At 34.1% G+C, this 13,689-nt stretch overlaps 2 protein-coding genes across 3 annotated transcripts; both read left to right on the plus strand.

The window, feature by feature from the left end:
- Nucleotides 1-2,659: 2,659 nt before the first annotated feature.
- LOC132033167 (protein EXPRESSION OF TERPENOIDS 1-like) lies at nt 2,660-5,159 on the plus strand. Of its 2 annotated transcripts, none has more exons than XM_059423055.1 (2): nt 2,660-3,939; nt 4,515-5,159. In XM_059423055.1, the coding sequence occupies exons 1-2, from the start codon at nt 3,240-3,242 to the stop codon at nt 4,892-4,894; spliced, it is 1,080 nt and encodes a 359-aa protein (XP_059279038.1). In that variant the 5' UTR covers nt 2,660-3,239; the 3' UTR covers nt 4,895-5,159. The 2 variants fall into 2 exon arrangements, with proteins under 2 accessions (XP_059279038.1, XP_059279037.1); XM_059423054.1 differs by having other exon boundaries at nt 2,668-3,939; nt 4,509-5,159.
- A 5,934-nt stretch (nt 5,160-11,093) lies between these two features.
- Nucleotides 11,094-12,426, plus strand: LOC132034772 (uncharacterized). Its single transcript, XM_059425133.1, has 2 exons — nt 11,094-11,801; nt 12,190-12,426. The coding sequence occupies exons 1-2, from the start codon at nt 11,094-11,096 to the stop codon at nt 12,424-12,426; spliced, it is 945 nt and encodes a 314-aa protein (XP_059281116.1).
- The last annotated feature ends 1,263 nt before the right edge of the window (nt 12,427-13,689 follow it).

Here is a 13,689-nt window from a genome sequence, read left to right on the forward strand (position 1 = left end):
GTGTGTCTCACTTGCGAAGACACAGCGGACAGACTGAGCTAAGAATATATTAATTGAATTTTACATTATGTTGATTGGCTGCTACTGTGTTATTATACTTAATTAATATAAGTTGTCTACTTATTAGGACGTACCCCTCCCTTGTTACATTACAAGGAGTTGACCTAAAGATAGAGACATCTCCTATTACTTTTCATTTCACTTTTTCATGGACCGGCTTAGAGAAATTTATTCGACTATAGAATAAAACTGATCACTGCTGAATAAGTCAAAGCTAAAATGATTAGCAAAGAATTAGAGTGGAATACGAGACGTTTAAGCACAAATGGATACGTTAGAAGAGTTTTCGAAACTCGAAAAATTCTTGGAGTTGTACGGGAAATCGAGAAAGAAAAGCAAAAAGAATTAAAAATTAATTTTAAAAGGACTGAAGAAGTTCAAATCATAAATTATGGAGCCAATCTCCATAAGGATGATTATGCCCTAAATAAAATTGGGATATTTCGATGAAACCATTAAGCGGGTCTCAAAACAACGTCGGACATTGGGTGGGAAAAAGAGTTATTTGTTAAATGTTAACATTATAATAGAACTTTTATACTTTTATATCATTTAGGGCCCGTTTGGAAAGACACTCAGGTAATTGGAATTTGGTGTAATTGGATGTAATTACACAGTTTAGCCTGTTTATTTGATCAGGTAATTATACAGTTAGGTGAAAATTAGGTGTAATTGAGAGGGTGTAATTACACTCCGATTCTCAAGGGGGGCTGAGAATTGGGTGTAATTACACCCTGTAATTACAGGGTTACTTTTTAATTATTTTTAATTATTTTTAATTTTATTTTAATTTCTTTTCTTTTTTAATTTATTTTTTATTTCTATTATTTAATTATTATTTTATTTTATTTTTATTTTTTTTCTTTTCTAATTTATTTTTTATTTTATTATTTAATTTCATTTTATTTTTACTTTTCAGTTATTTGTATTTTTTAAAATATATTTTTCTTTTGATAGAATTTATATTTCATTTCCTTTCTTCTCATTCTCAACTTTTATTTCTTGCGGTTTCATGTAATTGCTAAAATTTTTTTTTTTTTTTTTTTTTTATTCATTTAGCATGACCATGTTAATATTCTAATTTTTGAAACTACATCTCTTAATATTAGAAAAAATGAGTCATTAGCAAACTTGGCATATAAAAAGTGACGTTATTAAAGTAGAATTTCGTTGTGAACGAGGTTATTGACTTATATTTTTCCTTTCTTTTTCTTTTGAATTACAGGAGTATTTACTTATGTTACGTTGAAACTTACTTAAGTAACGTTAGAATTTGACATAAGAGTATTATGTTAAAAATCTTCTTTCGGATTTTGAATAGGTTATGTTTTCAATTTTAACATATTTGCTTTAGTACTATTGACTTGTTATTTCACATTGCATGTTGTTTATTTTTCACTTATAGTTGATAGAATTATTGTCAAACATTTGAATAGTGTTATGGCATTATATTTATAAATATTCTTTTTTTGTTAAACATCCAATCCCATGATGTTCTCACAAAAAAGGTATGCTTTTAATTTTTATAATCAATTAAAATTAAAATATTATTAATTTGAATTATATATCAATTATTTTTTATAATATTAGTTACACATATATGATTTTTAATTAACATATTTTCAAGAAATAATGTATTATTAAATAACTAATTTAATATCATTTATAAAGGCACATATTTTTTAAATATTAATTTTAATTTTTTTATAATTAAATTTTTAAATTAAATTAACTTTGTAATTACACTTGTGCAAACAAACAGCACGCTTGTAATTATACTGTAATTACATTATGACAAACAAACAGGTCGTTGTAATTACAATACTATGTAATTACTAGGCTGTGTAATTACTAGGGTAGTAATTACACCAATTCTAATTACCAGGTGTCTTTCGAAACAGGCTCTTAAAGATAATTTCAGGTAATTTGTCGTATAAGTGGATTCAATAATCTAAAAAATAAAGTAGAAAACTAATTGATAATGTTAAAACATACTGATCTTATGAAAGTTATTCATATTGCCTAATTTATATAAGTTAAATATAATAAAAGAGTTAATTTTAATGTACAAACAATATAAATAAATTTTACAGCATCATTTTGTTGTCCATATATAACAAATTGAAATTAGTAACCTAAAATATAAATTAGAAAATAACAATAACATATATAAACTTTATCCCTACCTTGTGAAGGTAAATAAATTGTTTCTAATAGACCCGCGGCTTATGTAAAGCGTTTCAAAACAAATATGAAAAGGAACTACAAAAAGTCATAAATCAAACAACTCGCTGTAACGAATATAAATGCACTAATAATGTAAAATTGTTTATAATATCAACTTTGCATTAGTTACTAATTAAAAATACGATTAGAAGTGTAGATGACTAGACTAGGCTAATATTAGGGTCAGTGATTCTTGCCCGTCGTGATCAAAGCCACTAATGTCCACGTCCATTGATTGGTCTGTGATACCGAAAATTACTGAAATGGCCGTAAATTTGTTTTTCCTCATTTGGTATTACTATCATAGATTTCTTGTTTTTATTGCAACAATTAAATCTTACAAAAAAACCTTCTTAATTATGGGAAGGTCAGAAAAAGTAGAGCGTGTTTTCCGGTGCAAGGACGAATAAGCAAAAGCTGATTCCACGACACGTGGATAATTCCAATCCGTCCGATCACATGCAACGGCCACGATTCATTCCATGTTGATGAGATTTTATTGCCCAACTGCAAGAAAACTGTAGAAAAGTAGTGGCAACATAAGAAAATAAAAAAATAGCGTGTGAGTTGGAAAAAAAAAAAAAAAAAAAATTAAGAGAGAGACAAGAAAGATGGTACTGTTGTATAGTCTTAAATTGAGGAAGAGGTAGTAGCAGTTGCCATGGCGGCGTTGCAGAAGCTGTAACTTTAATGCACCATAAAAGTCTAGTGAAGTGCAACCATTTTTACTCCCTTTCGATTTCCTAAATACAAAAATTGTGCTGAAAAAGCTACAAAGAGCTTAACATAACCCCAAAAAACACACAGTACTGTGTGTATTTAACACACACAAATTTCCAATCAAATAGCCTTATATGAATATCATAGCCGTTTACTAGGCTGGAGGTTTTTTCTTTTGTTTTTTTTTTGGCTATGGATATAGAGTCAAAATTGAGCATAGACATAGCTAAGAAATGTCTGGGTTTTTCACACTAGGTGGTAGTGGAGGAAATAAAGGCCAACAACAGCAAGAAGAGCAAGAACAATTAGCTACGAATAGCTTGCTTTTATTCAAAGACGACGAGATCTACAACAAGGGTTTTGAATTATGGCAACAATACTATCAGTTGCATCAACAAAGAGCACAACCTCCACATCATCAACAACAAGATGTGGATTTTTCAGTTGGTGTGGGGCCCAGTAGTAACCACAACAACAGAAGAATCATCAGTACTGGTAGCAGTAGCAGTAGTGGAAATCACAACATTGTCGGGGGTGATGATCATAATAATAATTATAATTCTTCTTTTAGATCATCATCAGGGTTTAGGGTAATGAGGAGTACTAGTAGCGGAGGAGCTGGTGGAGGAATGAATTGTCAAGATTGTGGAAATCAAGCTAAAAAAGATTGTTCACATATGAGGTGTCGAACTTGTTGTAAGAGCAGAGGATTTCAATGCCAAACACACGTTAAAAGTACTTGGGTTCCTGCTGCTAAAAGACGTGAACGCCAACAACAGCTTACTCAACAGCAGCACCAACAACAACAACAAAATCAGCATCAAACTCAACAGCTTAGCTTGAGAGCTGATCACTCTAATATCCCCAAAAGGCCAAGAGAAAACCCGGGCTCATCCTCTCTTGCGTGTACTCGTATACCCAATATCTCGTCAGGTAATGAGAGACGGATTCAAGATTTAATCTTTATCAGCTCAAGCTTGTAAGCAAGTCATAATTTTTATACTAGTAGTATTTTTGAAATTCTTACTTACATATTAATGATTTAAATTAAAAAAAAAAAAATTGTGGGTTCAAGAAGGTATCATCATTTCTTCTTAATATTCTACCAAATCATCAATCAACTTCAAAATAATCCAGCTCTTATTAGTTTTTCAAAAAATTCAAGACGCGTTTGAGGACTCTAATCAACGTCTTTTATGCTGCTAAACTACAAAATAAAGGGAAGAAAATATCAAGTAGAACAAAAGACCGTGATAAACATGCTACATAGTTTTGTCCCGTGGGACTATACCTATTATATACTCCTATGTGTATACATTCATATTTACATTTTTCCCTTTTTCTACTGTTAAGAAGTAAACTTGACGAAACAAAAGTGTTTTCAGAAGTGGTGGAAAACAAGATTTATTGATTTTGGGGCTCTTTTTTCGTTGTTCTTTGAAGTACTAGAAATGATGATTCATATTTTATTTTTGCACTAAGGTCCTTTATTTGATTGCTAGGGTTAGAGTTAGGTGGGCACTTTCCTGCAGAAGTGAGTTCTCAAGCTGTTTTTCGTTGCGTAAAAGTCAGTGCAATCGATGATGCTGAAGATCAATATGCATATCATACGGCTGTTAATATTGGTGGCCATTTATTCAAAGGAATTCTGTATGATCAAGGGCTAGAGGGTCGATATAGTGGTGGTGGTGGGGAGAGTTCATCCGGTAGTGGCGCCGCTCATCAACCATTGAATTTTATAACCGGCGCCACCACTTCCACCACCGTAGCCGCCACCACGGGACACCACCACCAACCGGCTGTTACAATGTACGATCCTTCGGTATATCCAACTCCAATTACTGCTTTCCTGGCCGGTACGCAATTCTTTCCACCACCAAGACCTTAAGCAGAGGCGGATTCAGAATTTAAATTTGAAAAATCTAACGTTTTGGTTTAGGGAAGGATTAGAAAGGCCCTTGGAATAATAGTATCATTCTTGATTTTGCTTAACTTCATTGAGATCCATTTAGCTAATGGAAGTAGAAACAAATGTTTTAGTACTTCTCCATCAAGTTAGACATTGGTTTCTTATAGGATGTTAGTTTTCAATTGGAATTTCAAGTATGACTTTTATCTTGTTATTATTAATATATGTTTGGTCTTATCGATAAGCTCCTTTTTATTGTGATTTTCGTAGAAGGAATTTGTAGCATTGTTCAATTTCTATATATTATCACGTCACTTAGGGGTCCTTTGGTTCAACAGGATTATTATATCCTTTTATATGGGATAGATAATCCCAAGATTTTGATTACATCCTTGTTTAGCTAATACCTATAATTAACCATCGGACAACTTTTATTCTGGGATAATGTCCCTAATCCTTGTAACCAAACGGCCCCTTAAGAGATAAATGCGATTAATCATTTATATAAAGTGTAATTAGTACTGCAAAAAATAAGGCAGATTAGCTGCTGCAACTAGTTAAAATATTGTTAACGTAACTTAAATGCTTGAGCAACATTAGTATTTTGTGGTGCATTTGGATTTTGGATATGTGCATTTTGCATATTCTGTGGTTGATTTCTCTTTTCTAGGTTTTTCTACTCTGAGTATGGATTTCAATTGGCTTTCTGGTCGGATTTGAACTCAATACGTACTTTTTCCCAGCTTATCCGTTGTCTTGCCGGATTATATGGGGGAAATTAGATATGTTTCGTGTTTGGTTGGGGCCAAAGATTTTGTTTTTATTTTCTGTGAGATCTGCCCCTTACCATTCATTTTATTTAATTTTAATTTGTTTTTTTGGCTGTTGGTTTAGAAATGCATGGGGGACATGCACCGGGGACAGCCATTTCTTCTAATAACTCCGTCCTTCTGGGATACTGTCTCCCCTTTTTTTTTAATGTTTATGCACAGTGTGATGAATTATTCTACTGACCTATAATAATAATAATAATAATAATAATAATAATAATTTCTGTCTATATTAAGTCTGATGTGATATTTTGGAAAAAAGAGATAATTATATATCAAACCTCATAAATTACACTAATAATGTAACATTTCTTTACTTGTAGCGGGCAATATATGGGTTCATGGACATGGAGACCCAAGAGCTTTTGCTCAGGCATTGCATATTTATAAATAATTTATTAAATATTTGTCTTTCAACCAAATTATTGTCAGGTTTAAGTTAAGATCGCAATAGATATTCATAAATTTTAAATCTTGGATTCGCCTTATGTAACTTATATTCTTTGTCTTTTTCTCCTCAAGAATATTTTTAGATAGACAATTAAAAAACCTTGACCAAGTTTTGTAAATTTTCCAAATTACACTAGGTATAGCAAGAGGAAGAGGAGAGTGCTTAGGGGTCGTTTGGTTGGAAACAAGTTATCCCCGGATAATTTATCATGGGATTAGTTATTTCATTCTCTCACAAGGATAAAATAGCACTACAATCTAGGGATGACTAATCTCGGGATTAGTTATGCTGCCATTTTATCCCAACCAAATGTGGAATGAACTCCTCTCAAATATAATTCCGAGATTTTTATCCTTAACGATCCCTTGTACCAAACGAGCTTAGAGTTAATGTGAATCCTCCTTAAAAAGCTGTGAGTAAAGATATGCATGTGATGCCAGATTATGATAAAGAGTTGAAAGTAAATGCTGATAATGTGCTTAAGTACTATATATGGCAGAATAAAGAGCAGCTTTTATCTATATATAGGATTCTTGATTTAGTAGACAATGGAAGAGAGCTGGAAACGCGGGGAAGCTTTCCCTCGATTAAAATTTCTGATACTAAGTACTCTTATCTGTATTAGGACAAACAACATGGTACAGTATGCAGATTAAGTACTTTCTTCTCCTATTTTATGATCTTCTTTTAGTCAACTTTTTTTAAGGCTTAGCTGTTTGCTCGTATTGTGGCAGAACTAGGTTGAGCTTCTTGTTGCATTGGGTTCTTAAATGTCCGGTTTCTGGAACTTGAGAGGATATAAAGTGATTTTGCAAAGACTTAATAAACCAAGTGTGTAAAAACATTAATTACTGGTGTAATTTAATCGGCGAGAGCTGATTATTACTGTACTTGTTATTATACGTTAACTTCATCGAATAGAATAAAAGTTTTTCATACTGTCAGGGACATAGATATTTACTCTTTTTATTATTAAGAGGATACTTTTTTTCCTTCTTAGAAGTTTGAGGGACTTTGGACCTAATGAGGATGAGTCCCCTAAACTATAAGGTGCAGCTGGGTAGCAAGCTAAGGCATGGTTTACCTTGAATATTTATAGAACTTTTTTATGAATTTAAGTTGTGAACATTGATAGCGTAAATGTTTTTTTTTTTAAATAATTATTTTAGTGTAGTTTATTTTAGCAAATTACTTTTTACCATTTCAGATTAATAATTAGTTTATATCTTATAGATTAATTGATTGTGTAATATATTTATTTTTGTCGTTGATATTTAGAAAACTTAAGAGGAAGGAGGAGTTATAATATTAGGTACGTGTTTAAACGAACTTAGTAACTTTTGCTTAGACCCATGTATTTGTATTAGGAATACCAATTAATATTATATAAATATTCATCTACAAACTTAGTAATAACTAAAACGAGCTATGAATTTGGTGACAAGTTTTGAATCCATAAACTTCAAATTCTGGCTTCGCTTGTGCTTGAGAGTTCAGTTTCCTACTTTTTCATATATTATAAGTGTTCTTTAAATGTCGCAGTAGAACTTGGGAAGTATCTATTGGTCATTGATGAGCATCCTTGTGGTTATCCATCAAGTACTTATATGTCCCCGTCCAGTTTATTCGGCCATTTTTTGCTTTTCTAAGTACACTAGAATACAGTATAGTTTCTGTAATATGTCAAAATAGTTTATTTCAGAGAGTTGGCAGATTTATGGTGAGGATAATAAATAGCTGGCAGAATTTAGAAACTTTTGTTGCCTAGACATGGTCATTTTCTTTACCTGCAGCTGCCTGCTTCTAAGGTCCCCAACAAGCAGCTTTCTTTTATGGGGTTTATATATAATCGAGGGTATATATATGTATGAGAATTTATAAATGCTAGTTACTTTGCGGTGTAGGTCTGTCTTTTTGCGACGTATTCTAAACCTATTTACGACCTAATGTATTACCTTCATTTCAATTTGTTTGCATAGTTTGATTGTCACAAAATGTATGAAACAACGAAAGACTTCTGAAATTTGTTATCTTAAGACTCAAATATGTCATTGTTTGTGTGACAGTAGAACTTTTGAACTTTATGATCTTAAATACTATAATGTCGTAACATGTTGATGGCTATAAAAACTTTTCATTATGAAGATTTTTTTTTTTCCTGGGCCGTTGCATGCTCTTTTTTCTTCCTTTTATTTTTCCATGATCATCACATAGTTTGTGCAACCTAAAGAAAAAAGAAAACGAGTAGAGCACTAAACTAAAAAAAACACTCTCCGTACATTTATGACCGTTGATAGATAATAGTTAGCTATTCTTCTGTTCTCAATAGACTGAGAGGCACGCGCCGCCCTATGGGGACGCCGGAACTCCCAAATCCGGCGCGTCTCCCAGAAAAAACAATCACCCCTAATGAACAAAAAGCATCAGGGGAAGAAACCCCTCAAACATCTAACTATGCTATGGCAGCTCAAGCCGTTGTGAATCCAAACCCCAATGCTAAGAATCGATTAGGGAACCCCTCGGTGGAATCTCGAATTGCTTCACACAATGGAATTTCAGCGGTGATTTTCAAAGCCAAAGACTTCAATGAGGTCATGGGCGATGAATGCAAGTTTGGTGGATAAATTCATGAAACCCAGGCCTCAAATCGACAAAATAAGATCCAGATTTGCGGAAAAAATCTATGTAAAAGGTCGCGCTATCGGTGTCTTTAATTATCGTACAGTTTTCTTGGATTTCTCCACAACGATGACTGCGAAAACATTTGGTTTAGACGTTCAATTGAAATAGAAGGACAGGTCATGTGGTTGGAGAAATGGACTCCGACCTTCAAACCAGATGAAGATTCCCCAATAGTTCCGATTTGGGTACTTTACCCGAATTGCCCTTCCACTGTCACGCTTGGAATTACCTGAAACAGATAGTTAGACCACTGGGTACTCCTCTGTCTATGGATGCTGCTATGGATTTTAGAAGTCGACCAAGCATGGCTAAGATTAGGGTTGAAGTGGACCTCACCAAACCCAAAATTAATGCCATCTCGATTGGAACTGAGGATGACTCATGTCCTCTAAAAGGTTTCACTCAAAAAATTGAATACGAGAATCCTCCAAAATACTGTGGTCATTGCAAGATTTTAGGACATTCTATTATTCAGTGCAGGAAAATGGAACAAAAAAGGGTTGAGCAAAAGAATGAAAACAAGAAAAAAAAAATGAATTGGAGTTGGAACAGGAGGAACATGAAGTGAACAAAATAGAAGTTGAAGAGGAGAATACTAGTAACAAAGGAAAGGACAACAAGGAGGACCAGGCCAACATCAGCAAGAGTGTGGAAAATGTTACCTTCAAAGCTAAGGAAATCAAAGTTGTCAGAGGAAAAAAGAAGAAGAGGAAGAAGAAATACAAAAAGAAAAAGAAAAAAATACTACAAAAGAAGAGCAAGGTTATCTACAAACCAGTCACTCCTGGAAAGAGCAATAAGGAAGCTTCATCTCCTTCAAAATCAATTGAAGGGGAGGAAAATAGAAACAACAAGAAGAAAGAACAACAAGGAGAAACTCAAGGAATTCAAAGGAAGAAAAAAAGAAAGATGGAAAGTATGAATAAGGACAATGACAGTGCTCAGAATGCAGAAGAGGATGAGGACATAAATGATGACAAACAACAACAAATAGCTCCTCGTATTGAGGCCAATAACAGTGAAAACTTGGTTGTTAAAGAAGGGAAAATCATCAAGGCTAATACAGCTCAGGACAACCCATCAAGCACCCCTGAGAATGATCTAGGAAACTCAAATATCCCTACTGAGATAAGAAATATGCCAGGTTTGGATTTGTTATTGGACCTGGGCAACATACAGCAAATTGGTGGAGCAATTGAGAATTCAAAACGCAACAATGATTTTGAGGAACAAGCAAAAGTCCAATCTAACGGAAATGCTGAGTATTCAACTAATAAAAAAGTGGATGCCCATGACAGTGATTATATCCAACCTGAACATAAAGAGAAATCCGAGACAGAAGAAACTTCGAATGGCTACAGAGGAAGAAGCAAATCAAAGAAACAAGATAAGAGGAAAACCAGCAAAAAGCACACCTTTCAGAAGGGGACACAAAAGGAAAATAACCACCCTAATAATTGATGATCAATGCTCTATTTTTAAATATTAGGTTGTTAGATCAAAAAAGGCAATTCATAGACTCAAAAGCTTAGCTCTAATCAACAAAATTCAATTCATTTCCATCTTCGAGTCTTTTGTGGCTAAGGAAAAAATTGAAGGATACAAAAGGTTCTAGGTTACCAAAACTGTCTTACCAATGGCAATGGACAGATTTGGTGCTTTTGGTCTCACAATATCACGGCTGACCTCATCTATGAAGACGATCAGCACATTACCCTTAAAATGAGGAATGCTTTTGGAGGTCAAGATATTTTTATTTCAGCTATTTATGCAAAATGTTCCACAGTAGAAAGAACAGATCTTTGGGATAGTCTTGAAGAAGATAACCTGAGGGTCAATGGTCCTTGGTGCATTGGAGGTGACTTTAATGTGATTTTGGACCCTTCTGAAAAAAACTGGGGGCCAAACCCCATAGGATGACCAAGAGCTTGCAATTTCAATCTTGTCTTGATAACTGTGGTTTAACAGATATTGGCTACAATGGCTCAAAATTCACTTAGTGCAACAACAGGAGGCCAAGGAAGAGAATTTGGAAAATATTGGATAGAGTCTGCATCAATGATCAATGGGATCATTTACTCCAAAACTGCTATATCAGACATCTGGCTAGAATTGGTTCTGACCACAGGCCTATACTAATGAAGTACAGAATCCCAGTAGCTCTCATATCTCTTACTTCAAGTTTCTAAATTTTTGCGTCACTCAACCTGGTTTCATGGATATTGTCAGAGATATATGTGGAACAACCATAATAGGGAACCCTATTTGGATCTTACAGTCCAAATTTAAGATGCTAGGAAGAAGACTTAGTCTTTGGTCAAGAGAGCAAATCGGTGATATTCATGAAAACACTGTCAAATGGGAAACAAAGCTTCAGAGCCTTGAGGAACTGGATATTCAAATTAACACTGAACAAAGCATAATGGAGGTTAATGAAGCCCATGCAGAGTACCTTCACTGGATGAAGCTTCAGGACACTATCCTCACTCAAAAATCTCAGTGTAAATGGTTTGAAGAAGGCGACAACAACACCAAGTATTTTCACAATATTCTGAGAGAAAAAAGAAGGAAATTTGTGTTCACCGGGATCAAGAATAGCAGGGGTCACTGGATAAGTGGAGATGAAAAGATCTCAATAGCTGCAATTAAACACTTTCATCATTTATTTAACCTTCCAACCCCTTCCATTAATCCTAGTATTTTTGACAATATTCCTAATATGGTTTCTTTGGCAGATAATGACAGATTAAGTCAATTAACAGATGAACAAGAGATCAAAGAAGCAATCTTCAGCTTAAGTACATCAAGTGCAGCTGGCCCTGATGGTTGTAATGGAACTTTCTTTCAAAGTTCTTTGGGACTTCATCAAGGAGGACATTACTGTCTTTGTACAAGAATTCTACAAAGGGAAAAAGCTTACCAGGTATTTCTCCCACATATGTCTAGTATTAATCCCAAAAATTTACACACTTAGCAGTTTTGGAGAATTTAGACCTATAAGCCTTAATTTCAGCAATAAAATAATTTCAAAAATCATGTCTTTAAGACTTAACCCCCTACTAAAAAATCTGGTCTCCCCTAATCGAAGTGGTTTTGTCAAAGAGAGGCTTATTACTGAAAATGTCCTGTTAGCATAGGAAGTTATTCAGAATATCTCCAAGACTAACAGAGGTGGCCATGTGGTGATAAAACTAGATATGACCAAAGCATATTACAGGATGTCCTGGCATTTTGTTTTAGCAGTCTTGAACAAATTAGGGTTCTCCAATACCTGGATTAACATAATTTCTAATCTCATATCTGAAAAATAGTACTCAGTGATTATAAACGGTGCTAGATTTGGTTTCTTTTCTTTTTCTCAAGGATTGAAGCAGGGGGATCCTCTGTCCCCTTTTTTATTTATTCTTGCTGCTGAGGTGCTCTCCAGATCTTTAAACAGTCTTACTAGTCATAGAGGTTTCATTCCTTTTACTATGCCTTCTAATTGCCCCACCATTAACCATCTTGCTTATGTAGATGATATAGTTATTTTTAGTAGTCGTCTTTGAAACTAACAAATTAGTGAGTATGAGAAGAGTTCTGGCCAGTTGGTTAATAGAGATAAGAGTTTCTTTTTTCCTGCACCTAGAACATATGCTCATAGAATTAATAGAATTAGAAGATGCACTGGTTTTATGGACAAAAACTTTCCTTTTACCTATCTTGGCTGCCCTTTGTATGTTGGTAGAAAAAAACTTGAATATTTTGACTACATGGTCAGTAAAGTGGTTAAAGGACTCAAAGGTTGGCATGGCAAGTTACGCTCCTGTGGGGGTAAAGCTCTCTTGATCAAAAGTGTCCTCCAATCTCTTCCTATCTATACTCTCTCTGCTCTGACCCCTCCTAAAGGTACCCTTAAACTTATTGAGAAGCACTTTGCCAACTTCTCTTGATACCAATTTGTAGGAAAGAATAGGAAGAGAATATTTTTCTTAGAGAATGCTCAAGTTGTATTAGGCTACTTAAGGCCACTTGAGATGATTACAATCATCAATTACATCTCTATTTATACTACTCAAAAAAACAATTCAAAAGTCTTGCACAAATAACTAGATACATGTATCACAATTCACTAGATACATGTATCACAAACTTTTAAAAGATTTTTTGAAAAACTAAGAGATAATATTGAAAGACTAAATGATATTCTTGAAACAATAAAGAACTCCTCGAAAACATAAAAGTCAAGGATAGTATCTTTGTGAATGCATTAATTCCAACACTCCCCCTTAATGCATTTGCTTGACAACTCCAATGCGTTCTCGAAGATAGCAAAACTTTTCTCTAGGAAGTGCTTTGGTGAAGATGTCGCAAGTTGTTCTCTGTCCGGCAATAATGCAACCAATTTCACCTTTCTCTTGTGCTTCTCGGATAAAATGGTACTTGAGGGAAATATGCTTCGATCTTTCATAGTTGACCGGATTCTTGGCAATGGCAATCGCTGATTTGTTATCGCAATACAAAACAGTCCCTTCTTTCACTTGAGAAACTTCAATGCCCAAGAAATAATGTAGCAACCCAAGATCACTCATTTCATAGGTTTGCATCATATCTTGCTTGAATTTCTGCATCATCTTCAGAGCATTTCCTGTAAAAATCAGATCATCAACATAGAGGCAAACAATGACAATCTTTGCCATGTTCTTGCTTCACATACAAAGTGGCTTCGCTTTACTTCTCTCGAAAATTATTTTTCGGAAAGTATGTATCAATTTCATTGTACCAGGCTCTTGGCGCTTGCTTGACCCATAAAGAGCCTTTTTTAGCTCGTA

Source organism: Lycium ferocissimum, chromosome 10 (assembly GCF_029784015.1).
Source record: "Lycium ferocissimum isolate CSIRO_LF1 chromosome 10, AGI_CSIRO_Lferr_CH_V1, whole genome shotgun sequence".
NCBI lineage: Eukaryota > Viridiplantae > Streptophyta > Magnoliopsida > Solanales > Solanaceae > Lycium > Lycium ferocissimum.